Here is a 23237-nt window from a genome sequence, read left to right on the forward strand (position 1 = left end):
CCCTTCCCTCTTCCCCCTTTCACTCAGCACTCCCGTGCTGTCACCCCACATCTCTCTGCTGTGCATGCATTTCTTTGTCCAGCTCCCACTGCTCTCCAGTGACCGGGGGTGCATTTTGGAGTGGATGTCTCTCTGTCATCTTAAACTCAGTGTCCAAAACTAAATTCATTATTTTGTTGTTCAGTCATTTTCAGTCTTGTCTGACTCTTTGTGACCCCTTTTGGGGTTTTCTTGGCCAGCAGACTGGAGTGGTCTGCCATTTCCTTCTCCAGCTCATTTTACAGATGAGGAAACTGAGGCAAACAGGGTGAAGTGACTTGCCCAGGGTCACACAACTAGTTAGTGTTAAGTATCTGAGGCTGGATTTGAACTCAAGTCCTCCTGACTTCAAGGCCAGAGCTCTATCCACTGCACCATCTAGCTGCCCCCCAAACTCTCTTCCTTCTATGGAGGGCATTCCTGTCCTTGGAGTCATCCTTGAATCATGCCTTGTCCTCATCCCACGTGTGCAAAATGAGTTACCAGGTCTGGTTCATGCCCTCCTCACCCAGCCGCCGTCCATTTCATGCCCTTGTCCCCTCACTGACTCAAGCATCTCACGGCCTCTGTTGCCCAAGTGATTTTTGTACTGAATGGGCGTGACCGTGTCACTCCTGTGTCTGCTACATTCCTGTGGCTCCCTGCTACCACCAGGCTCTGACAGGGACTTCCAGCATGGTTTGTTAGGAGCCCCTTCACAAATTCTGTGGTCCAGCTGAAGCATCAGTCTTCATGTTCCTGTAGTCCATGGAGGCAGTCCTCCATGTCGTAGCTCAGTCCTCGAGTCAGGAAGACTGAAGTTCATCTCTGGCCTCAGACACTCTAGCTGTGTGACCCTTAGTTGTCACTCAGCCTGCCTGCCTCAGTTTCTTCACTGTAAAATGGGGATAACAATAGCATCTACCTCCCAGGGTCGCTGTGAAGATAAAATGAGATGTCTGTTAAATGCTTGGTAAACCTTAAAGTGTTATATAAATGCTCTCTGTTATTGTTGTTATTATTATGTTTGGATAGGAGCCAGAGCTGTAGGTCCTTACATTTGTCCCCATTGAATTTCATCTTCTTAGATTCCTTTGGGAGCCTGACTCTCATCCAGTATGCTAGCAATCCTTCCCAGCTTTTTCTTGTCTGAAAAAACAATGTTTGCTTTTTGTCTTCTAATCCACATCTTTGCTAAAAATGTCTAGTAGCCCAGGGCCGAGCTCAGGTGTCTAGGGCACTTGACTGGAAGCCTGCTACCAAGCTGACTGTAAATCTTTGACAACTCCACTTTAAGTTCAGCCAGTTCTGAATTTACCTGAATTTAACAAAATTCAACCAGTTCTGAATCTACCTAATTATATTACATGAATGAAAAAAGCTTTTATCAAGCACTTACTACATGCAAAGCACTGTGTTAAGCCCTGGGGATACAAACAGAAAAGCAAGATAGTCCCTGTTCTCCCTGAGAGGTGTCATCTGCAAGTCCAATGGCATTGGTCCCTTGGTCCTTTGCCATGCAGTAGCAGAGCAGATGGTCATGCCTCTTCTTTGGCGTTATTTCTCCTGATCAGTCTCTTTCTGTTGTCAGGCCGTTTGCCAGGATCTGGGTGACAAGAACGCTCTCTCCTGGGTCTTCAGTGCTGTGCTTGCTGAGGAGGTAGGTCAGGCCACATCTCTACGGCCTTCTACTCCACATCTTTCCATCTTCTCCATAAAAATCTCATTAAGAGACTATCAGAAGCTTGGCTAAAATGGAGGGAAGCTCTGTCTACAACCTTCCAGCCTCCACCTGCCTGATCCATAGGCATGGGGGCTGGATCTGTGTTCCATTAGGATGAAGAAACTCCCTGCTAATGACAGTTTGTCTTACAGAGCAGAAGTGTCAAACGCAGGCTGAGGTGCTCTCTCAGCTAGATTAAAATGTAATGGGGAAATATTTGGCAAAATAAACAAATACACTACAATATAAATCATGTAAATATGTGATTTTCCAAGGCAACATGCAGCCTGCAGGGATCCTTATGTCTAGGAAAATTGCCCCTATTTCCATGTGAATTTGACACTGCCACTCTGGAGCATGCACAGCCAGTAGGTATCAGAGGCTGAACCTGAATCCAGCTGATTTTGGCTTTGAGGCCAGCTTTATAGTTCTGCCAGGTTACTGCCTCTCATCATGATAGCTGCTGTAATAATAACTAATAATAGCCTTTATGTAGCAATTAAAGTTTGCAAAATACTTTACAAATCTCTCATTCGGTACTTACTGCAGTCTTGGGAGGGAGGTGCTACCATCATCCCCATTTTACAGATGAGGAAAGTGAGGTAAATGGAGGTCACAGAGCTAGTGAGTGTCTGCAGCCAGATTTGAACTCGGGACTTCTGGTGGCGAGGCCCAGTGCACTGTCCACCATGCTACCAGCTCCCTATAGTTGCATAAACCTATCAGAACAGGAAATGAAAAGCCTGAGTTGCCTGTCTGTCCTTTCTAACCTCCAGCCTCTCACACTGTCCTCCCACCTTGGGGCTAAGCTGTCCTGACTGCTCAGGGAGTGAGTGCAAGCTCCCATAGCCCATTCTAGCCAACTACCTCTCCCCCTGCCCTGGGCATGAGTGGTCCTGGCACCTAGCAGGTCGTGGACTGGACTTACTGGGCAAGCCCACTCTATCTAGCCGTACCCTGCTTTGTGGATTCTTCTCTGGATAACACTCCTGCCACCTTGTCATTTATGTCCCCATCGTTCATTCACTGTGCCTGAGATTTCCCAGACCCAGACACCTTTCTTCCATGGCCACCACTCTTGGAAGGCAGGGACAGCCTCAGTTGTATCCCCTGGGCTTAGTGCTGGGCCCGACACCCAGGGCTCTCCTCTTGATTCGTGAGAATGTCAGCAACCATCTCTTGTGTGAATGAGAAGAGTGATGACTCAGACCCCAGTTCTGTTCAGTTATCACGCCAGATCTTGGCCTGGGAGGGCTGACTTTGGGCACAGGAAGCTGCCTGTGCTGTTAGACCCGTTCCATGAGGGGGATGATTTTCAAAAGCTCCTCTGGGCAGGAGACATTGGTCCAGACATGACTGCAGTACAGAAGCAGCAGGTGTCAGTAAGACTTTAAGAACCAAGTCGAGGTAAACTAGTATTTTCCCTGCCTGCCACAGCTGAATGACTTTATCAGAAAAATAAAAGTGGTTGGTTATGGAAAACTGCTCCTTAACCTGGGGTTTCTGAATTTTTGTCTGTTGTTAACATATTGGCCAGCCTGTGTGTTTTGTTTGGAGAAGAGGCCCATGGGCGTCCCCAGGCTGCCACAGGGATCTGTGACCCTTGAGCCTTCAAGGCCTGGCCTGCTCCAGCATTCTGTGGTCATTGCTTCCTTTTCACTCCCCATCTCTTTCATAATAAATTCCCCCAGGAACCCAAGTCAAGTTTCTTGACCTCTCCATAGACGTTGTCTGTAGACTGTTGTCCCTTTTTGAAAAACAGGGCATTTGCCCTGTGTCAGCTTCCTAACAAATGAGAGCTGCCCATCGGTGGCCTAGGCTGCCTGGGGGGGAGTGGAAGCCCCAGCCCTCCCTGCAGGGTCCCTGCCTCTTCAGGCAGTGTCTGCACTGGCACTTACTGGGTACAGTGATCCATTGGGATGCGTTACTGTCAACCTGGATGGAGATGCATTTCTCCACCTTTTCTTTCAAGTCCATCAGATACTTTATCCACATGCTTATGAGCTGAGATCTAGGTCAGGTGGGGAACCTTCGGCCTTAAGGCCACATGTGGCCTCCTAAATCCTTAAGTACCTCCTTCTGACCAAATCCAAATTTTATAGAATGAATCCTTGGGTTCCCTACAGCTGATCTAAGTAAGCTACCAACAGCAGCCCTTGACCTTCTAATGGGTCTGTGAGCTCAAAGATTCAGTGACAGAGAGTAAACCATCCATGCCTGGTGGGGGGCGGAATGTGGGAGGGTGACTAGCCCTCATTCTGAGGGGTCTACCTCTGGGACCTCCATCCTGTGCCTCCAGCCCAGCTTTTGTACGTGTTCCCCTCAAAGGGGGCCACACCCAGCATGCTGGAAGCTTGTGGTGCAGTGGATAGAGCCCTGGGACTGGTGTTGGGAAGACCTGAGTTCAAATGTGGCCTCAGATGCTGAATGGTTTTGGGACCCTGGGCAAGTTTCTTCAGCTCTGTTTGCCTCAGTTTCCTCAGCTGTAAAATGAAAATAACAGCACCCACCTCCTCCGTGTGATATCTGTAAAGCACCTTGCACGTTATTTTCTGACAGAGTAACCCCTCGTCACTTTTCTTCCTGGTCTTTGAAGCTCCTCCATGCTTGTGAATGGATCGCAACCTGCTCATGTTGACTGGTGGCCACACATCTTCAAGGGAAAAAAATCAAGGCATCATCTTGAGGGCTTCCCATGAGCATTTGATGCGTTCTTGTCACTGGGAGCTTGAAACCACAGAATGTTAGAGCAGGAAGGAAGAGACCTGAAGGTTGCCCGGGTTCAACCCCAGATTTTACTGATGAAGAAACTGAGACTGCAAGATGGCAGGAGATGTCTCACCTGTGCTGGCTGAAAACTATGAGTCTGTCCATGGTAGAGTGGCATAAACTCTACATCCTTGGCAGCGAGTGACGAGGGCCTGAACCAAGGTGGTGGTTCTGTGATTGGAAGGAGGTGGAGGGTGCGTATGAATCTTATTGTGTAGGTAGAAAGCAAGAAACGTGGCCAACGATGTGATGTGGGTGGGGTGAATGAAGAGTTGAGGATGTTACAGCTAGTTTTGTAAGCCCAGGGGACCAGGAGGATCAACAGCGGCCTGAACCAATTAAAAAGGAAGTTGGAAAAGGTAATAATGAATTGGAGGTGCTGATGAGACAGGCGATTCAGAGTGACCAATACAGACCTGTATTGTAAAGTGATTTTTACATTATGTGAATTTGTCCCTGGAGGTGGGGAAGGGAGGAAGGAAGGGGACTGAGTAGGATAGAGGGAGTGGCACATGGTTCAAAGAAATGCTGAGGGTGGGGACTGAGAGGAAAGAGCAGCAATTAGGCCCGGACAGACGTGTGCTCTGGTGACAGATGGTGGGGAGTGGGCGTGGGGGGCTGATGTGCTGGTGGGGGCACAGAACAAGGCAAAAGTCTTCTCTCAGTGCCAAGCCCTGATCAGATGGTGGTGGTCTTCTGCTCATCCATTCTTCTTTCACAGGTTTATTGTTTTTAGGTGTCTTTTTTTTGGTTGTTGTTGGGGGTGTGTGAAGGTGGAGCAGTGAGCAGTGGAGAGACAGCACAGTAACATTAACGTAGGTTTGTTTTGGAATTCTTAAGGTAAAGTCCTATTTTCATAATGCAAGAACTGTCTGTAGATGATGGACTGGAACCTATCGGGAGCCGTGGTTAGGGGTTGGATTTATCAATCAGGGAATCATCAGTTTAAGGCAGGAGTCCTCGAGTGCAGCTCTTTGACTGAATCCAAACTTCACAGAACAAATCCCCTTCATAAAAGGATTTGTTCCATAAAACTTGGACAGTCCAAAAACCGCACCCAAGGACCCAGAAGGCCACATGTGGCCTGGAGGCCGAAGGTTCCCCACCCCTGAGGAACTTGAGGGCTACATGTTAGTGGGCATGACATAGATGGAAAGCCAGTGAAGACCAAAAGACCACCAAAACCCAGACAGTTTTCATAGGGTGTCTAGGAGGAGAGGGAGTCTTCTGTTTGAGTTCAAGGTCAGTCATCTTGCCAAGGCCAATATTGGGAGGCCATGGGTGATGGCATCCTAATAAAGCTGCTCCCAGCCCCAGTATTCTAGCTTCCTTATGGGCCACACCAAACAGCATGCCCACTGCCCCTAGAGGCCACTGCCCCCAGACACAGTTCACATATTTGAACAGGTGTGTTCCTGTACTCAACCACAATCCCATTGTCCATTTAGCCCAAGACAGGCCCACAATGCCTAACTATCCATCTTGACCAGACAGGACCACAATAGCTAGCCAATCAGAAGGCAGCATGACCAGATGTTTGAGGGACCCTCGCCTCTATTACTCAATCCCTTAACGAGCCCCTCCTGCCTTTTTAATATTAATCATATTCTTATATTCTGTGGACATTTTGATCGTGTGATCAGCATCACGTACTCCATAAAATTGTCTGTCTTGCCTTCCTGAAGTTGATAGCTCCCCTAAGGAACTCAGCCACTCACCAGAGTGTGAAGCCTCAAAACCACAATAAATCTCTCTGACCAGCCTGGAGTCAGCTTGGAGTTGGCTGACTTTTTTAAATCACAAGCTGACCCTCATCACTGGGGAAGCAGCATTTGTGCAAAAGAACCATGAGGTTTAGTGAGTGAGTGGATAGGCATGTCAGCGTTGCACTGAGCGCAAAGAGACAAGAGACCCAGCCCTTCTTGGAAGCTCCAAGGCACCAGCCATTTCAGACCCGGAAAGCCTGCTCCAACCACATGGGGTGACGACTGAAGGCATTTGCAGGGCTGGGAGCCTGCCACAGCTCAGGGGCCAAGCAGTAGGTTTTTTAATATTGATTACAGCCACGTGCAAAGTATTTCTGTCCAAAGCAGCCAATTTCCCCAGGCAAATACATTTTTCTGTATTTTTTTCAGGTTTGGCAAGCCTAGTCTACCCAGTCCTTTGCAGTAACAGCAGCCCAGAGCCCTGATTCCACAGGAGCATTGACCTTGGGAACATCCCCTCTGGTGCATCTCCTCACTTCTGGGTGAGAGAAGGACTTGGAGCTTTGGGAAATCCTGAGTGTTTCTCTTGGGAAAGGCAGAGAAGCCCCTGCCTAGGCATCAGCAGCCTCCTTTGGTGGGGTTCAGTCTGGCTGTCTTGGCTACTGAACAGCTCCTCCAGCCCAGGAGCCAAGCTCCTGAGTACCAAATGTAGGTCCACGCCATCTTGGAATTGCCTTCAGAATCCCATCTTTTCTTTGGCTTCCTCTTCCATGGGCTTCCAGTTCCCTCTATTAGAGACCTTATGTCCTGGCCAGTTTGCATCCCAAATTGAATCTAAAACATGCTAGGGTTTAGAGTTCCCACGTTTTCTCTCCTGCTGAGAGAGTACTGGGTGGAGTAAGCGAAGGGAGCTTTTGCCCCCTGGCCAGGATCAGTTCTAACTCATCCATTTCTAACCTTCCTCACCATAGCTTCCTCCGCCCTGCCCCCCCACTTGGTCCGGGCCCTCCGCGCTCCTCTGTATCCAGCCCGGGCCTGGCTGGATGGCCGACTGGTGGCTGGGGGGTTTTCACACCGAAGCTGGGGGTGGGGAGCTTCTGTCCTATTCGAGGGGCTTCCAGGTCGGACTGGAGGCACGTATCTAGGAGAGGAGGTAGTGAGCTCCCCGTCCGTAAGGGCGTTGGTAGAGAAGAAGCGACATTGGGGTTGGTCTGGAGGAATTTGGGGCGCTGCCCACAACAGCTGGCCGCCTGGTCTTTAGAAAGGACGTAGTGAACTCCGCATCCCCGTGGGGGCTAAGGGAGAGATGCTGGGGGTGGGGCACCCCGCTTATATCTCCCCCCAGGGGGCGGGGCCGGGGCATACTCTCCGCCACTTCCCCCGCAGCTTCCCTTGGAGGGATCTGCCCCGGAGGTGAGTGCTGGGGGAGGGTCCGAGAGCGCGCATGCGCACTTCCGTCAGCCTACCCTCGCCCACGGGTTTGGGCGGTACTAAGCTCTGAGCTGCCACTTCCGCACTACGTTTCCCAGAACGCCTTGCGTGCTCAGGGCGTGGCCTCCTAGGAATTTATTTCCTGTTCATTTCCGCCTGTCCTCTTCTGGGCTGTTTGGCCTCATTCACTCCCCACCCGAACAATCTGGGAGGAGGCTGCAGGTCAAAGGTCAGAGGTTGTGTGTGGAGGGTCTTGTCCCTGCTCCTGTGCCCATGCTCCTGGACAGAGGGGAAAGCTGAAGCAACGCCACTGGCTATGGCCGACAGGCAGGTGAGCGTGGAGTCCAGGTCAGACCAGGGTGACATGAGCCTGGTGGGGTCGGGAAAGGGAGCCAGGCTGCCTCCGGGCAAAGGCACAGAGGTGGGAGATGCAATGTCTTGTTTGTGGAACAGCCAGGAGTCCAGTGACACTGGATGGAAGAGTCAGCGGATTGCAAAAGCAGGAGCGGGGTAGGTTATGAAAGGCTTTGAATGCCAAACAGCACTTTGTGTTGAATCCCAGAGGTGATAGGGAGCCACTGGAGTTTATTGAGTGTGTGTGTGTGTGTGTGGGTGACATGGTTATACCTTCATTTTAGGAAAACTGCTGTAGTGGCTGAATGAAGGGTAGAGTGGAATGGGGAGAGATTTGAGGCAGGCAGACTCCCCCCCTGCAGCTGTTGCCATAGTCCGAGTGTAAGGTGATGAGGGCCTGTTGGGGCCATGTTGGAAGAGAGAAAGGGGCATATTGGGAAGATGCTGCAGAGGTGACATCGACCAGAAATGCTGCAGAGAGGTGCAAAGATGTACCAGATTGAAATGGACCAGAGGTGCTGGAGAGGTGAAATGGACCAGAGGTGCTGGAGAGGTGAAATGGACCAGAGGTGCTGGAGAGGTGAAATGGACCAGAGGTGCTGGAGAGGTGAAATGGACCAGAGTGTGAGAGGTAAATGGACCAGAGTGCTGCAGAGGTGAAATGGAGCAGAGGTGCAGAGTGAAATGAGCAGGCGCTGCAGAGTAAATGACCAATGACAGAGTGAAATGACCACTGACAGAGGTGAAATGGACCAGAGGTGCTGCAGAGATGAAGTCAACCAGAGATGCTGTTACAAACTGGATGTGGGGGTAAGAGATAGTGAGGAGTCCAGGATAACTCCTTCAAGTTGTGAGCTTCGGGGTCTGGGAGAATGGTGGTGCTTGTGGGTGGAAAGGAAGGAGATGGGGAGGGTTTGTTGTTCAGTTTCAGTTGTATCTCACTCTTTGTGACCCCATTTAGGGTTTTCTTGGCAAAGACACTGGAGTGGTTTGTGCCATTTCCTTCTTCAGCTTATTTTACAGATGAGGAAACTGAGGCAAACAGGGTGAAGTGACTTGTCCAGGGTCACATGGCTAGTAGATGTCTGAGGCCTGATTTGAACTTAGGACCTCCTGGTCCAGGCCTGGCTCTCTATCCACTCTACCACCTAGCTGCCAGAGAGGGTTTAGGTAGAGGGAAAAATAATGAACTCTCTTTTGGTTATGTTGAGTTTAAGGTGAATACTGGATGGCCAGTTGGAGATGTCTGAAAGGCTGTTAGAGATGTGAGATTGGAGGTCAGCCAAGAGGTTAGGGCAGGATAAGTAGATCTGAGAATTAATGAAGAATGGACTGGAATGCAGAGGCAGGAAGACCCACCCACAGGCTCTTGTCATGGTGTCCAAGGAGAGAAGGGGCCTGCACAGCCACTTAGGGCAGGGCAGGGGTCAGAGCAGGTCAGCCTTGGCCTTGTGCTGGGTCCCTGGCTCCCCAACAGCAGGACCCCATGAAGCTGCCCTGGTGTCTCTGGTCATTGTCTTATGTTTTAGACCAAACAGGGGCACTTAATTCTTTTCAAATAAGACTGAATGGGTCATCTGGAAGGACCCCTTCCCTCCTCTGGACCTCAGGCCAACAGGTCAGTCCAGACAAAAACATTTGATGTTTCAGGGATCGGTGACCTTCAGGGATGTGGCTGTGACCTTCAGCCATGAGGAGTGGGGGCATCTAGACCCCTCCCAGAAGGCTCTCTACTGTGAGGTGATGCTGGAGAATTACAGGAACATGGTCTGCCTGGGTGAGGACCCCAGGCTGCCCTGGGACCCAAACATTGCCCCTTGGAGGGAGGGCAGGGGCCTCAGCTGAGGACACAGTCACCGGGGCCCTGCTGGGACTGCCTTGTTTCCAAGGGGAAGGGTTTTTCTGGCCCCCTTCCCGAATGTGGGTCCCCCCTCCCTCCTGTTCCCTTGGGTACCAGACTGTCCCTGAAAGTCCCTGGGCAGCTCCCTGAAGGTAGGACAGGAGCCAGTGGGGCTCTCCTGGGCCCCCCGAGCCTGCCACCTTGTCCCAGTGAGAGGGGCTAGGCTGGACCCGAGGTGAGTTGCCATCCCCAGGACTCTCCCATTTCCCATCACTAGGACTTGCTGCTTCCCAGCCCAGTGTGATGGACCAGTTGAAGCGAGGAGAAGCCCCTTGGACTCCCGAAGGAGAAGGTGCGTGGAGCAGCTCTGCAGGTGAGTGTGAGACAGAGCTGGGTGGGCAGACGAGGGAGGCTGGTCATCCCCGTGGTGGATGAGGAGCTGTCCTGGAGCTCTCAGTAGTCAGAGTGCATTTATTGAGTGTTTGCTGTATATCAGACACTGTGCTAAATGCTGGGGATGCAGAGAAAGGCCCTGAAGGAGCCCACGAGCTAGAAACAGGTGGATGGAAGGCTGTCTCTGAGGGAAGGCCCCAGTGCGGGTGGGAGGGACCCTCTGGCCCCTTAGCCCCAGGAGCCATTTTCATTCTGTTTGGCGCAGGTCTGAGACACATGAGGATAGCTTGATCTCTGAGGTTGTCCGTCCCTCGTGCTATGGTCTCCTTTCCTCCCTAGCTGCAGCCACAAGCTGGGCAGAAGGTGGGCAGAGGGTGATTGGCAACATTCTTGGGGGAATGCTCCATGACTCCCCGTGATGTGCGATCACCTCATTCCTGAGGGTGGCATATCCTGCTGAGCTGAGCCCAATGCATGGCACAGAGTCAGACCTTAATTAGCAAGGAATTCACAACTAACAAGTTATATTAATAATAAATTAATCATCATTAGCCTGAGCTAACTCTAAATTATTATTAGTTAATTAATTGGGCAGCTAGGTGGCTCAGTGGATAGAATGCCTGGCCTGTAATCAGGAAGACCTGAGTTCAAATCTGGCCTTAGACACTTCCTAGCTGTGTGACCCTATTTGACTCAGTTTTCTCGTCTGTAAAATGAACTGGGGAAGGAAATTTCAAACCACTCTAGAATCTCTGCCAAGAAAACTCCAAATGGGGTCACGAAGAGGCAGATGCGACTGCAGTGCATAAACAGTAACAAGAACCTTGCTCTCTAAGCTGACTCCCCTGTAGAATTATAAGCCACGGGTCCCAGCCTAGTCTTTCCATTGTGGAAAACAAAACAAAAAGTCCCGTTTATTCCGGATGGTGTGACGTGGGCCATTTGCCACAGGATTTCAGTGGTTCTACCGGGTTCCCAGCTGCCTGGTCCCACTGGCCTGGGGCCATGTTGGATTGAAGGGCTCAGACTTGCTTGTCTCTTATTTGTTCTCAGGGGTTTGTTCTCTCTGGGCACCCTTGCACCTCTCTGGTTCTTACAAGCAGTTAACAAACATTTATTAAGCACCTAGTGTGTGCCAGGCACCGTGCTGGGTGCAGAGGATAAAATGAGACAAGGACCTGGGCATCCATCCGGATGGAGGGAGATGAGCAGGACATCTAAAAATGTAGACAGTATGAATGTAAAGTGAGTGAGCGCAGAGTATTCATTACTAGCATTGTTTACTAAGTACGTGAAGGAGATAAAAGGTAGTAGATACATGCAAAACATGGCACCTGAACCTCATGCTAAAGGGAGAGGGGGACTCTGTGTGTGCATGCATGTGTGTGCGCGTCTGTGTGTGTAAGATAGGGGGGCCGGTCCGGCTGGTCACAGAGGGCAGAAGGGCCAGTAACGACCAGTCTGGAAAGACCGGCTAGAGCCAGGTTGTAGAAGGCTTTTGGGTTGGAGTTGAGTCAGACCTGTCCTTGAGAGTCCCTTTGGCCACTGGGTGAAGGAGGGAGAGCCTTAGGGGACCCCTGGTGGTCGAGGTCAGAGTTGGGCCAGGGAGCTGTGGAGGAGGGTCGGAGGCACAGAGAAGAGTATGGGGGGAGCACCTGGTGGGGTCTCTAAATAGAGATGGCGGAAAGGAGTGAGCCCAAGGAAATGGACTGACCATGTCAAGAAGGGGTCTCTGATGGTCCCCTTTATCCGGGTGAGAACACTGAGGCAGACGGAAGTGACCTGGCTTGTCCATAGTCACCCAGCTAGGAGGTGTCTGGGGCTCCCTCAATGCACAGAGCGTGGCACTCAGGCCCATCGGACCAAACATTGGTGAAGCACCTACTATGTGCGTGCCAGCCGCTTTACCAAGATGATGTCACTGGATCCTCACAATAGTCCTTTGAGGGAAGTGCTGTTTTATGACCTCCATTTTACAGTTGGGGAAACTGAGGCAGTTAGCGGGGAAATGATGCAACTAGTCATCTGAGGCCAGGCCTAGCCACCTCTGGGCCTGAAGCAGGCCCAGACAGGCTGCCTTGGCTTTGTCCCTGTGGGACTCTGAGGGACTTGGCATCTTGGTGTGATGACCCCTTGGCCCTGGGATGTGTGGGGCCATGTCTGGGGCTCAGATGGTGGAGCTAAATTTGCTTAAATTCCTGTAGTCTCTGTAACAATTTCTGCTTTTTACAAGGAAGGCTCCAAGCCATCCTAAATATTAGCAAACTACTGCGAATACGTATTCCGAAAGAGATCTGACAGAAGGTCTAGTGTCCCCTCCCCACTTGCCTGCTTGTAGTCAGAGGAAGGCTGGGACGTCCCAGGCACAAAGCACGGTGCTTGTCCCACACGGCAGGGCTTACTCAGTGCTTTTCAGCTGCTCAAGTTTATTTTGGCTGTGATTATGCCATCCCTGGTGTCATCCAGCCCCTTGTCCTGCTGTGGCATGCCCTTCCCCCTTTTTGAGATTGTTGTATTTCTGCACCAAACTTTGTGTATATGTGCTCATGTGGGTTTCCAACTTACTTTGATTGTTTCAGTTAACAATGAGCTTAGTCTGCCACCCAGCCATTTCTCCATATTTTTATACTCTTCTTTTCATGCAAACCAATTAGGAGAAGTAGCCAGGACAACCTCCTTCCTCCTCTTAGGCTCCTTTGATTTTCTCCCTTTAAACCTTCAGAACAGATCCATCCCATCCCAGGATCCCTAGTTTATTTGCTTTTTAATTGACCTCCTTCATTAACCTTTGAAGACATTAAGGTCATCATGCAGGCCCTTCTGGTTGCTCAGATTCATGTACCTTTCTAGGTTTCTCTGGGCTCTTGTGTTTGTATTTCAAAGTTCCTACTCTGCCCTGGTCTTTTTGTCAGAAATGGGTGGATGCCCTCTATTTCATGAAAGGTCAGTTTGTGATTCTTGGTTCTAGCCCCATCGCTTTTGCCTGTTGATATTTTGCACCCTGTCATCTCCTCTCTGTCTTGGTGGTAGCTGCCAGGTCTTGGGTGATCCAGACTTTACTTATTTGTTTTTGGTGTGGACAGTCTTCCTTTTGAGGAGTTAAGGAGTTTAGAAGAATTTCTTTTAGCTTCACCTTGCCCTGTGCAGTTTTCACTTATAATTTCTTGAAACAGAGTGTCCACGTTCCCCAGATTGTCCCCAGGTCTCCTTGACCTGTTTTCCAGGTTGGCGCCCTGCTCTTGGTTCCTGACTGCCATGGGGTGTTCTCTGGGGAGCCCTCAGCCTGCACTGCCTCTGGAGACAGCACCATGTCCTGGGCTGTCTTTCCTGCCTGTTCTGGGACCAGTTTTCCTGGAGGCCTCTTTTCCTATTGCCCAGGGGCTCCAGGGATGGAAGAAGAAGTCCCCTGGACTAGTTTCTCACTGTGTCTCTTCATGATTATTTGTTTGGCTTTTGACAGGCAGCCTCTGGGGCTTTCCCTAGGAGTCTCCTGGCCAAGAATCCTTGCAGGATGTTTGAACTGATTGCTGTCTCCCTCTGTAGACTTTTCCTAGACCCTTCAGATGTGTGCTCAGCTCAGAATTAGGGTTATAATTAGGATGAAATTGTGAAGGAAAGATGTAGACACAAGAATCCACCTCTGTCTCAATGAGTGGGAAGGGTTAGGGAGAGTGGGGGCATCTCCATGGAAGAAGCGTAGCTGTGAGCACCACCATAGGGCAAGTGGTCTGAGCACTGGACCGTGGAGTATTGTGGTGGGCCAGCCAGTGGGTGGGGGAGGGGGATTTGGGGGCCTTGGAAGAAAGAGGCACCAAGGGTAACCCAATGGGAGCCTCTCTCCCCCCATCATGGTTCTGGTTTTTTCCCTTGGTGACCTTTCTAGGGTCAGCTAGAAGGTGCAATAGGGCACAGAGCACCAGGCCTGGAGTCGGGAGGACTTGAGTTCAAATCTAGCCTCAGACACTCACTAGCTGTGTGACCCTGGGCAAGTCCCTTCTCCTCTCTCTGCCTCAGTCTCTTGAATGGTAAAATGACCCTAACCTCCCTCCCAGGGTTGTGGTGAGGATACAGTGAGATCGTATTCATAAATCACTTAGCATGGTGCCTGCCTGGCACACAGGAGGTACCTTATAACTGTTCATTCCTTTCCCCTTCCTTTCTGTCTTCTTTCCTTCCCAGCCCCTCACCCAATCATGCAGTTAGGAAGCATTTAGCACCAGGAATACAGGGACCCAGGGGACGTGTAACCCCTGCTCTTGAAAAGCTTGGGACTGTGTGTGCGCAGATAAACCTGCATGAGAGAATCCTGAGAGCTAGCCAGAGGTTTGAAAGCGTTTTTTGCCTGTCAGTTTGTTGGCTTTGGGGCGGGGATGGGGTGTGGGGGGGTGGTAGGTGCTATCCTCTCCACTTTAGAGACGAGGAGACTGAGTCTGAGAGAGGCTGACCAATGACCCGTCCAGGATCACTTAGTGAGGAGGTTGCTGAGGAAGCGCTTCAAGTCCCGAGTGCTGACACTTTATAAGTGAAAACTGCACAGGGCTGCCCAAGTGCACGAGATTGATGGGGAATCCCTGAGCGACGGCAATCCAATTTTTGTTGAAATTCCACAGCCATGTGGGGCTTGTTCAGTGTAACAGCCTGGGTTACCCCATTACAAAAAGGTGCACTGGGCCAGCTGAGCCACTCAGTCTTCTCCTCTGGGAATGTGATAACTGACCTCCCTATTTAAGAAACCGTTATGAGGATGAGTTTATGCACCACAAATAAGTAGGCTGTTACTTGTTCTGCACATTGAAGTGTGACGCGCATTTTCTGGATGGAAGGAGAGAGAAGACAGGACTCTATGTGTCCCCGGTGAGGATGAGGGAGATTCACGCTTTTCTCTCTTTCAGATTGGGAGACTAGACCAGAAGCCGAGGAGTCTCTCTGAAGTTGGGTGCTCTGAGGGAACAGTCGTCCCAAGGAAGACTCACAAGGACAGATTCCTCTGTTCTCTGCTTGAGGGGAGCCTGGGACCCCACGGATGCTGACCCAGAGAGGGAGCAGAGAGAGGAAAAGGCGGAGGAGGCAGTCAGGGCTGACGGCAGAAGCTCCAGGCTGGGCCAAGGACCTCTTGGTGGGAGTGTCTGCAGTTCTGAGGCTCACGGAAGGAGCTTCAGGCAGTGTTCAGAGCTGAGTAAATGGAGCAGAATCTGCTCCAAGAAAATATTTTTCAGCTATAATGAATACAGGATAGGTTTCAGCTCATCCTTTGCTTCTCATCAGTCTATTCACACTGAAGAGAAACATCATCAGTGCAGTGAATGTGGGAAGACTTTCAACCACAGCTCATCCCTCACTTCCCATTATAGAATTCACACTGGAGAGAAGCCTTATGAATGCAAAGATTGTGGGAAGGCCTTCTCCCATAGGTCACAACTGACCTCCCACTGCAGGGCTCATCTTGGGGAGAAGCCTTATGAATGTAAGGAGTGTGGGAAGGCTTTCCTCCAGAGGACCCGGCTTACTCGACACCAGAGTATTCATACTGGTGAGAAGCCGTACCAGTGTGATGAGTGTGGCAAGGCCTTCACTCGAAGTTCCTCCCTCATTTCCCATCACAGAATTCACACTGGAGAGAAGCCTTATGAATGCAATGAGTGTGGGAAAGCCTTCAACCGAAGCTCCTCCCTCATTTCTCATCACAGGCTTCATACTGGAGAGAAACCTTATAAATGTAATGAGTGTGGGAAGGGCTTTCGCCTGAGGGCAGAACTTGCCCGCCACCGGACGGTTCACACTGGAGAGAAACCTTATGAGTGTAATGAGTGTAGGAAGACCTTCTGCCTGAGGGCCGAACTCACCCGACACCAGACAATTCATACTGGAGAGAAACGCTATGAATGCAGTGAATGTGGGAAGGCCTTCACCCGTAATCCTTCCCTCATTTCCCACTACAGGATTCATACTGGAGAGAAACCATTTGAATGTAAAGAATGTGGGAAGGCCTTTGGCAGGAGAACAGGACTCATTTATCACCAGAGGATTCACACTGGAGAAAAACCTTACACCTGCAGTGAATGTGAGAAGTCTTTCTCCCATAGGTCAGAACTTACTTCCCATTACTGGATTCATCTTGGGGGGAAACCTTATAAATGTAATGAATGTGAGAAGGCCTTTGGTCAGAGAACACAATTAATTTGTCATCAGAGAATTCATACCGGGGAGAAACCCTTTGGATGTAAAGACTGTGGGAAGGCCTTTACCCGCAGCTCCTCCCTTACTTCCCATTACAGAATTCATACTGGAGAGAAACCATATAAATGTGTTGAATGTGGGAAGGCTTTTGGCCGGAGAACTGAATTAATTTATCACCAGAGAATTCACACTGGGGAGAAACCCTATGAATGTAAGGAATGTTCAAAGGCCTTCTCCCATAAGTCAGAACTTACTTCCCACCAGAGGATTCACACTGGGTGGAGGCCTTACGAATGTAAGGAGTGTGGGAAGGCCTTCCGCCTGAGTTCACACTTTGCTCGCCATCAAAGAATTCATACTGGGGAGAAACCTCACAGATGTAGTAAATGTGGGAAGACCTTCAGCTGTCACTCATCCCTTGCTTCCCATCGCAGGATTCATACTGGGGAGAAAACTCATGAATGTCATGAATGGGGGGAGGCCTTCCGTCTGAGGGATGAACTTGCCAGACATCAGACAGTCTACACTGGAGAGAAATCTTAAGCAGTTCAAGTCTGATGAGTAGATTGTAGACAGGTCCCTCCCTGGACTGTGAATTAGGGAATTCATGTGGAAAGGAAGTCTCATGGGCAGGCAGGTCCCTGCTCACTCCTTTCCCAGCTTCGCCCACCCTCCGGTGCTTTCCTTCCTTGAACCTGGTTCAGTGTAGATGTTGGGATGTGGAAGGGTTTGCCTGCCTCCTCAGGCCCAGTCTTTTCTCTGTACCCACGAGGCCTTCCTGCTCCAGGGTCTGAGAACAGACCTCATCGCCTCTCGTGGTTTTTTCCTTTGAGAAGAACTCAAGTTGTGTTTTTCCCTTCCCTTCCCCCTCCCCTGGGAGAAGGCAAGTGTGCACCGGTCCATCCACCCTGCCTGATAGCACCTCTCTGGCCCATCCCTTTCCCTCCGTTGTGGTGGTGGAGCCCATCTCTCACATTTGTTGTGACTCGCCATGTTCATGAGCATCCAGAGCCTCCTGTCAGCGTCCACAGAGCCGGATGTTGTGAAGTGTCCTTCTTGTGGGGAGGAGGAGCCGTTGCTGAGTCAATTGTTGCCCTAATTCTGGCAGAGTTCTGATTTTTTCACCCAGATTTGCGCAGCCCGTCGGCTTCCTCCACGTCAGCTATACCTAACCCTCACCCTGGCTGTGGTTTCTCCAGGGCTGGCCCAGTAGCCCGCTCAGTTCCCTGCCACCTGCCATGTTCTCAACACTGCAGTCTGGTCTGTCCCAGCCACTCCATGAAACGTTTATAAGTCACCAGGGACCTGTTAATTAACAAGTGCTGTGACTTTTCTTTCACTGAGCAAAATGGAGGGCTGCCCCGTTAACTAGCCTGCAGACTTTGTTGGTAGTGGCCTTGGGCAGAGAGCCCCAAGAGGGCTCTGGCCCACTGGCCATCCCGGGTGTGTGACGTGCACAGGACATCAGAGGGAAGGCCCCACCTTGAGCAGAACCCAGAGCCACTAGTCCTAGGAGCTCTGTTCTCCTGTCCTTCTGCTACGCCTTTGGCACTGTCCACCGATTCCCTCCTCCTGCATTCTCTCTCCTGTCTCCTCTTCAGACTCACAACATTTGCTGTCCCCCAGTCTCTGCGTCTGCCTTTCCTAGCTTTGTTCTCTCCCTCACTGCTGAAGGTGGAGGCTGGAGAGGTGTGGGAGGAACAGAATAGGTTTGCTGAAGGAAATGCAGTCTCCACCGGGAGTCCCGGGAAGGGGCCCCTTTCCATCCTGGCCCTGCTTTTTTTCCTCGGTACTCAGTCCAGTTTCATTGATTGTCTGTCTGCAGGTTACTCCCCAGTGGATGTATCCAGGGGTCCCCTTCCACATCATCAGCTATCGGATATTTCTAGACAGGTTTGATCGTGCTGTATTGCCCCTCTCCATTGGAGTAAACCAGCCTGCTCGTCTGCCTTTTCCCATCTCCTGCCCTGGGCCTTCCCAGAGACTCTGCCCCATGCTGTCTGCTCTCCCTTTTCCCTTCTGTTTCTTGGAGTCCCTCGTTCCATCCTCAGCCATTGCCACTGCCTCTCCCTTCTGCTCTGTTTCTCTCTCTCTCTCCACATACATACATGTTGCATTAATTTTGTTATTTAGTTGATTTTCAGTTGTGTCCAACTCTTTGTGACCCCATTTGGGGTTTTCTTGCAGAGATACTGGAGTAATTTGCCATTTCCTTTTCTGCCTCATTTGACGGATGAGAAAACTGAGGCAAACAGGGCCAGGGTCGCACAGCCAGGAAATGTCTGAGGCCAGATTTGAACTCAGGGAGTTGAGTCTTCTTGACTGCAGGCCTGGTGCTCTGTGCACGATGGCACCACCCAGCTCCCCTATTTATTTGCCTGAGTGCATATTGTTTTTCCCAGGAGAATGTAAGCTTTTGGAGGGCAAGGACTGTCAATTTTTGTCTTTGTAACCCTAGTGTCCAGCACAGTGCCTGGCACATGACAGATGCTTCATGTATGTTTACTGAATTGATTCCTCTACTCCCAAGCTCCCCTGAAACGTTGGCTGCTCTCGTGAGAGGCCCCCATGTCCACACTCCTTGTTTCTCACCCCAGAGGCCCAGTTGCTGTCCCAGTGAGAGGCTCATTCCTGGTGGTGAGGAGTTCCAGTCCTCGGTCCTCCAGGCTGACCCCAAAGAGTTCTCTGAGCCTCAAGTGTAGAATTGTCTATTCCCTTTCCCTCCCTCTTCTGCTCTCCAATCTGCAAGTCAATGGGCATTTATTGTGTTCCAGGCACTGTGCTAAGCCCTGGCCCTCCAGGGGCTTACATTCTAGTGGAGGGAGACAGCCCTTTTACAAAAGGGGAGGTGAACGGGGAGGGTGGAAAGTCCTTGTGTGGAGGCAAGGTGGGGAAGTCGGGGGTGAGTCGTGGAGACCAAGGTTGTCTTCCCTTCTCGGATCCTGTGTCCCCATCGAAGCCACCTGAATTCTGTTTCCCTTAGGAATACTTCATCGGAAGAAATCTGCAGTGTGGAGAGGCATCCTTGAGTTCTTCCTCTTCTCCGGCAAGCAGGGCAGACTGAACTTGGAACATAGAAGAGCCTCTCAGTGGTGGCAGAAACATGTAGAGCATCCCCCTGGGGTTAGCCCTGCGTTACACTCGCAGGTGGCTTCCCATTTGCTGCAGGTTCAGCCAGCTCTTGGGGTTTGCAGGTTAGATCCCACGTTTTCATGGAACCCCATCCTTTTCTCTGAGCTCTACACTAATTTGGAGGTTTACTCTAACAAGATGGTGTTCTGTACACAAACAGTTGGTCTGGGATGTAAAGAGGACTTTGCTGTCAAAATCATGCTTTAGTTTTTGTTGGGTTTTTTTTGTTTTGTTTTTGATGTGTTAATGGTATTTAGTATCTAGCATCTGATTCTTTTCTCAAAGAAAGTCCAATAGTTTGGTGAACTGTTTCACTGTGGCTTCTTGCGCCCTCATTCCTGATTCGTACTTTGCAGTGGATTATTTGTCATTATCTTCATCTGCCATCTCAATTTTAATTGAAGTTGATAAGTATCAAAGATGTTGATTTAATTTGGGAGGGTCTTATTCTGTTCTGCAGAATGTCCTGATGTCTTTATGCTCAGAAGCAAGTGTGTTGGCACTGGGTTGTGATTATCTTCCTGGATTATTTTCTTCTTTGAATAAAAAAATACTAAGCACTTATGATGTGCAGAGCACTGTGCTAACCCTCAGGATGCAAACAGAACTGTAAGGAATTCACATTCAAATGGAGAAAGGTGTCAGTTGTATGTCTGAGGGAAAGGTCCCATGGTCCTTGGGGAATGGGGGCAAAGCAGATGGGCATGCCTTTTTCATGTAATCTGTGCTGAGATCCCGTCAGTTTCGTGGGGTGAGCCATTTTGACCGCTCTGCCAGGGACTTTCCTTTCCAGGTCTTTAGTCGCTGTGGCAGCAGCACCTGCAGGAGTCGTCCCCGGGCTGAGGGCCCTGGGCTGGAAACAGGACCATGGGTCTAGAGCAGGGGTGGGGGGTGAGGTGGGGCTGCCACCCTCAGAGCTCCTGTGCTCATCTGGCTCTCAGTGGCAGATGGGCAGTAGTTTTTGTCGGTGGTGAGGCAGTGTTAGAGATCCTTTCCACGATGATTTTTTCCCCTCAATGATGACAAGCTGGGGCTGGGGTGGAAGCCGATATGGTGGTTTGAAGCCCTTGGGTTCAGGATCCTGGGCAGTCTCCATCAGGGTCTGTGGGGAGATGGTGGTCAAGGGGTGGTGGCGGTCTGACTTGCCTGGCACATGCTGCTTCACCTAGGCTGACTCGCCTGCCCTTTGGGGGACAGCTGGTGGGCATGGCTGGTCCTTTCTCCTCAGGAGTTGCTTCCGTGAGTGCTGGTTGTGGGGGCTTGCAACATGTCTCGAACTACTTATCATTAGCGCTGCACTGTGGGATGACCACATGTCATGTCTTTGGACACCCTACCTGCCAGTTTCTCTATTTGCCTTTTCAAGGACAACCCATGACCTGTCCTGTTTAGCTGCACCTTCCTTCTGGTTTCATTCGTTTATTCATTCACTGCCACCAGGCAGTTCCTCCAGTAACACCACTGAACAATGATCTCTCATTTAGAGGAACAAGAGATGGACCCAGGTTGAGACCCAGTCCAACCACAGTCTGAACTCATTCTTTAGACCCCCTGCCCTGCTTGTTTGGCCACAGCACAAGTCCCTTCCGCCACAACATAATTGAGTTCATTTGTCTTCTTCTTTGCTTCATGGGTTGTGCTGGCTAAAGAATTCACCACCAATTGGCCTGCCTATTGGTGACTACCTGTCCTGTGCTTGGTTGGGCTGGTTCTTGGCAAGCAGATGGACCTTTGATCTGTTGTTCAGGGGCGGCTAGGTGGTGCAGTGGATAGAGCAGCGGCCCTAGAATCAGGAGGACCTGAGTTCAAATTTGGCCTCAGACACATAATACTCACTAGCTGTGTGACTCTGAGGAAGTCACTTAACCCCAATTGCCTTACCAAAAAAAAAAAAATCTGTTCAGACCGTACTTTGAGCCTTGCCAGCCTGGTAGCCTTTAGGAGCCCAAGGCCAACCATTTTCCCTTGACTTTCAAATTTCGTTGACAGAAGTTCATTTAGATTAGGGGATTTGAACCCATCTAGGGCAGTGAGGGCTTCTCTTTCTATGTGGTTCAGGAAGAGCCTCAAATCTGTTTGTACAATTGACTCTTTCCCTTCTGCTTGTGTTTTGTGGTGGGTGGAAAATGAAGTGACTGAGGAAACAAAGGTTCAATCTTCAGGGCATATCAGTTTATTAAGCAATGCATGCCAGTTGCCCAACACACCAGGATTAGGCCCCTTCCTCAGCTTAGGGCTGAACCCTGAGTACAGGGGGAGAGAGACTTTTATACATTAAAAACAAGGAAGACCAATGAATTAAAAGGAAACAATACAACATTAGGTAATCTGATTTCTAACTGGATGAAAGATTAGAGACTTTCCAACTTGGGAGAGGGAGAGCAAACAGGTGCAATTGTCCCCCTCCCCAGCCTCTAGTCGCAGGAACACGGTAACCGTAACTGAGCAGTACAGGGTCAGTTTTCAGGTAAAACATAAAGGTTGCTGTGAGAAAACTCTTTGCATCAATCCTTGGATCCGACTGGGTTTGTGGTCAGCATAACTTAGGTCATTAGTTAAGGGTCTGTAAGCAGCAGGTAGAGGCCAGTTTCCCAGCCACACAGAGCTAGGTTCAAGAAATGCAACAAGATTTTCTCCCAATTCCCACAACTGAACAACGTTTTCCCACATGCTAGAAGTTGGATTAAACTCCTAATTGAGTAGAAAGGTGCAGAATTGAGTCACAAGACAGTCAGTGTGGTTCACCTCATTCCTACTTCTTAACTACTTGCTGTCTGAATCCCCTTCATTTCCTCAGTGTGACACTTCCAACAAGAGCCATCTCCCCTTCACATCGTTCCTCTTTTTATCCCTTTGAAACCTTGCTTCTGTTTCCTTTAGAAACACTTCATTCTCCCTTACAACCTAAAGTGGGGAGAGGTGTGTTTTGAGGCCCTTTGCCTTCAGAAGGGAGAGCAGTCGCCATTTGCCCCACAGGTGGTAGTCATTAAGCAATGGCAGAATTACAGAAATTGCACACTCAAGCAAATCACTGCACAATTTCTCCTAAGTTCCACATGGTTGAGATGATCAGGCTTATTTGCACAGCTCGTTAGTGTTTTCATTTCAGCCCCAAGCATCTAGATAAAACACTACCTTTCAGTGCTCAGTAATGACAGTCTCACCCCAGTTTCTTACTTTTGTTTCAACAAGCCCACAACCATGATCACAGCCCCTTCAGTCTTGCATCAACAGCTTCTGGTCTATTTCTCTCCATTTTCCATCAGTGGCTCTCCTTCGTTTCAACTCCAGGGAAAATCATTTCCCTGTTCCTGGCACCCTCTGTTGACACCCCAGCCCTTTTCAGCTTCCTTTTATGGATTATCTTCCTCAGATTATATGCTCCTTGAGGGCAGGAACTTTGTTTTTTGTAGTTGTATCCCCAGTGCTTAGCACAGTGCCTGGCACATAGTAGATGATTAATAAATGTTTATTAAATTGAATTTTGCCAATTTGCTCTGTCCATCAATCCACTCACCAATTTCCTTTTAACCCTCTAATTGTTTGACTTGCCATTTCTTATTTATCTCCTTTTCTTGCTATCTTTGATTTGTCCTTGAGTCTACCTCTTCAAGGTCTACTCTGGAGGCAATAGTTGACACAGTAGATAGAGTGTTGGACTTGCCTTTGCTCCTGTTCACATGCTGCTGAACAA

General features: G+C 50.0%; 2 protein-coding genes across 2 annotated transcripts in view; both read left to right on the forward strand.

The window, feature by feature from the left end:
- The window catches only part of LOC110197878 (uncharacterized), a 44353-nt gene extending 21328 nt beyond the window's left edge, over positions 1–23025 (forward strand). Inside the window, 1 exon segment of the mRNA XM_078146061.1 lies at positions 15530–23025. Within this exon segment, the coding sequence (XP_078002187.1) occupies positions 15530–16954 (1425 nt within the window). The 3' untranslated portion in view covers positions 16955–23025.
- LOC110197879 (zinc finger protein 2-like) lies at positions 8741–15239 on the forward strand. Its single transcript, XM_078146060.1, has 4 exons — positions 8741–8811; positions 9652–9778; positions 10119–10214; positions 15127–15239. The coding sequence occupies exons 1-4, from the start codon at positions 8749–8751 to the stop codon at positions 15162–15164; spliced, it is 324 nt and encodes a 107-aa protein (XP_078002186.1). The 5' UTR covers positions 8741–8748; the 3' UTR covers positions 15165–15239.
- Positions 23026–23237: the final 212 nt, after the last annotated feature.

This window comes from Phascolarctos cinereus, unplaced genomic scaffold, assembly GCF_003287225.1.
Source record: "Phascolarctos cinereus isolate Bilbo 61053 unplaced genomic scaffold, phaCin_HiC Scaffold_726;HRSCAF=1367, whole genome shotgun sequence".
NCBI classification, from domain to species: Eukaryota; Metazoa; Chordata; class Mammalia; order Diprotodontia; family Phascolarctidae; genus Phascolarctos; species Phascolarctos cinereus.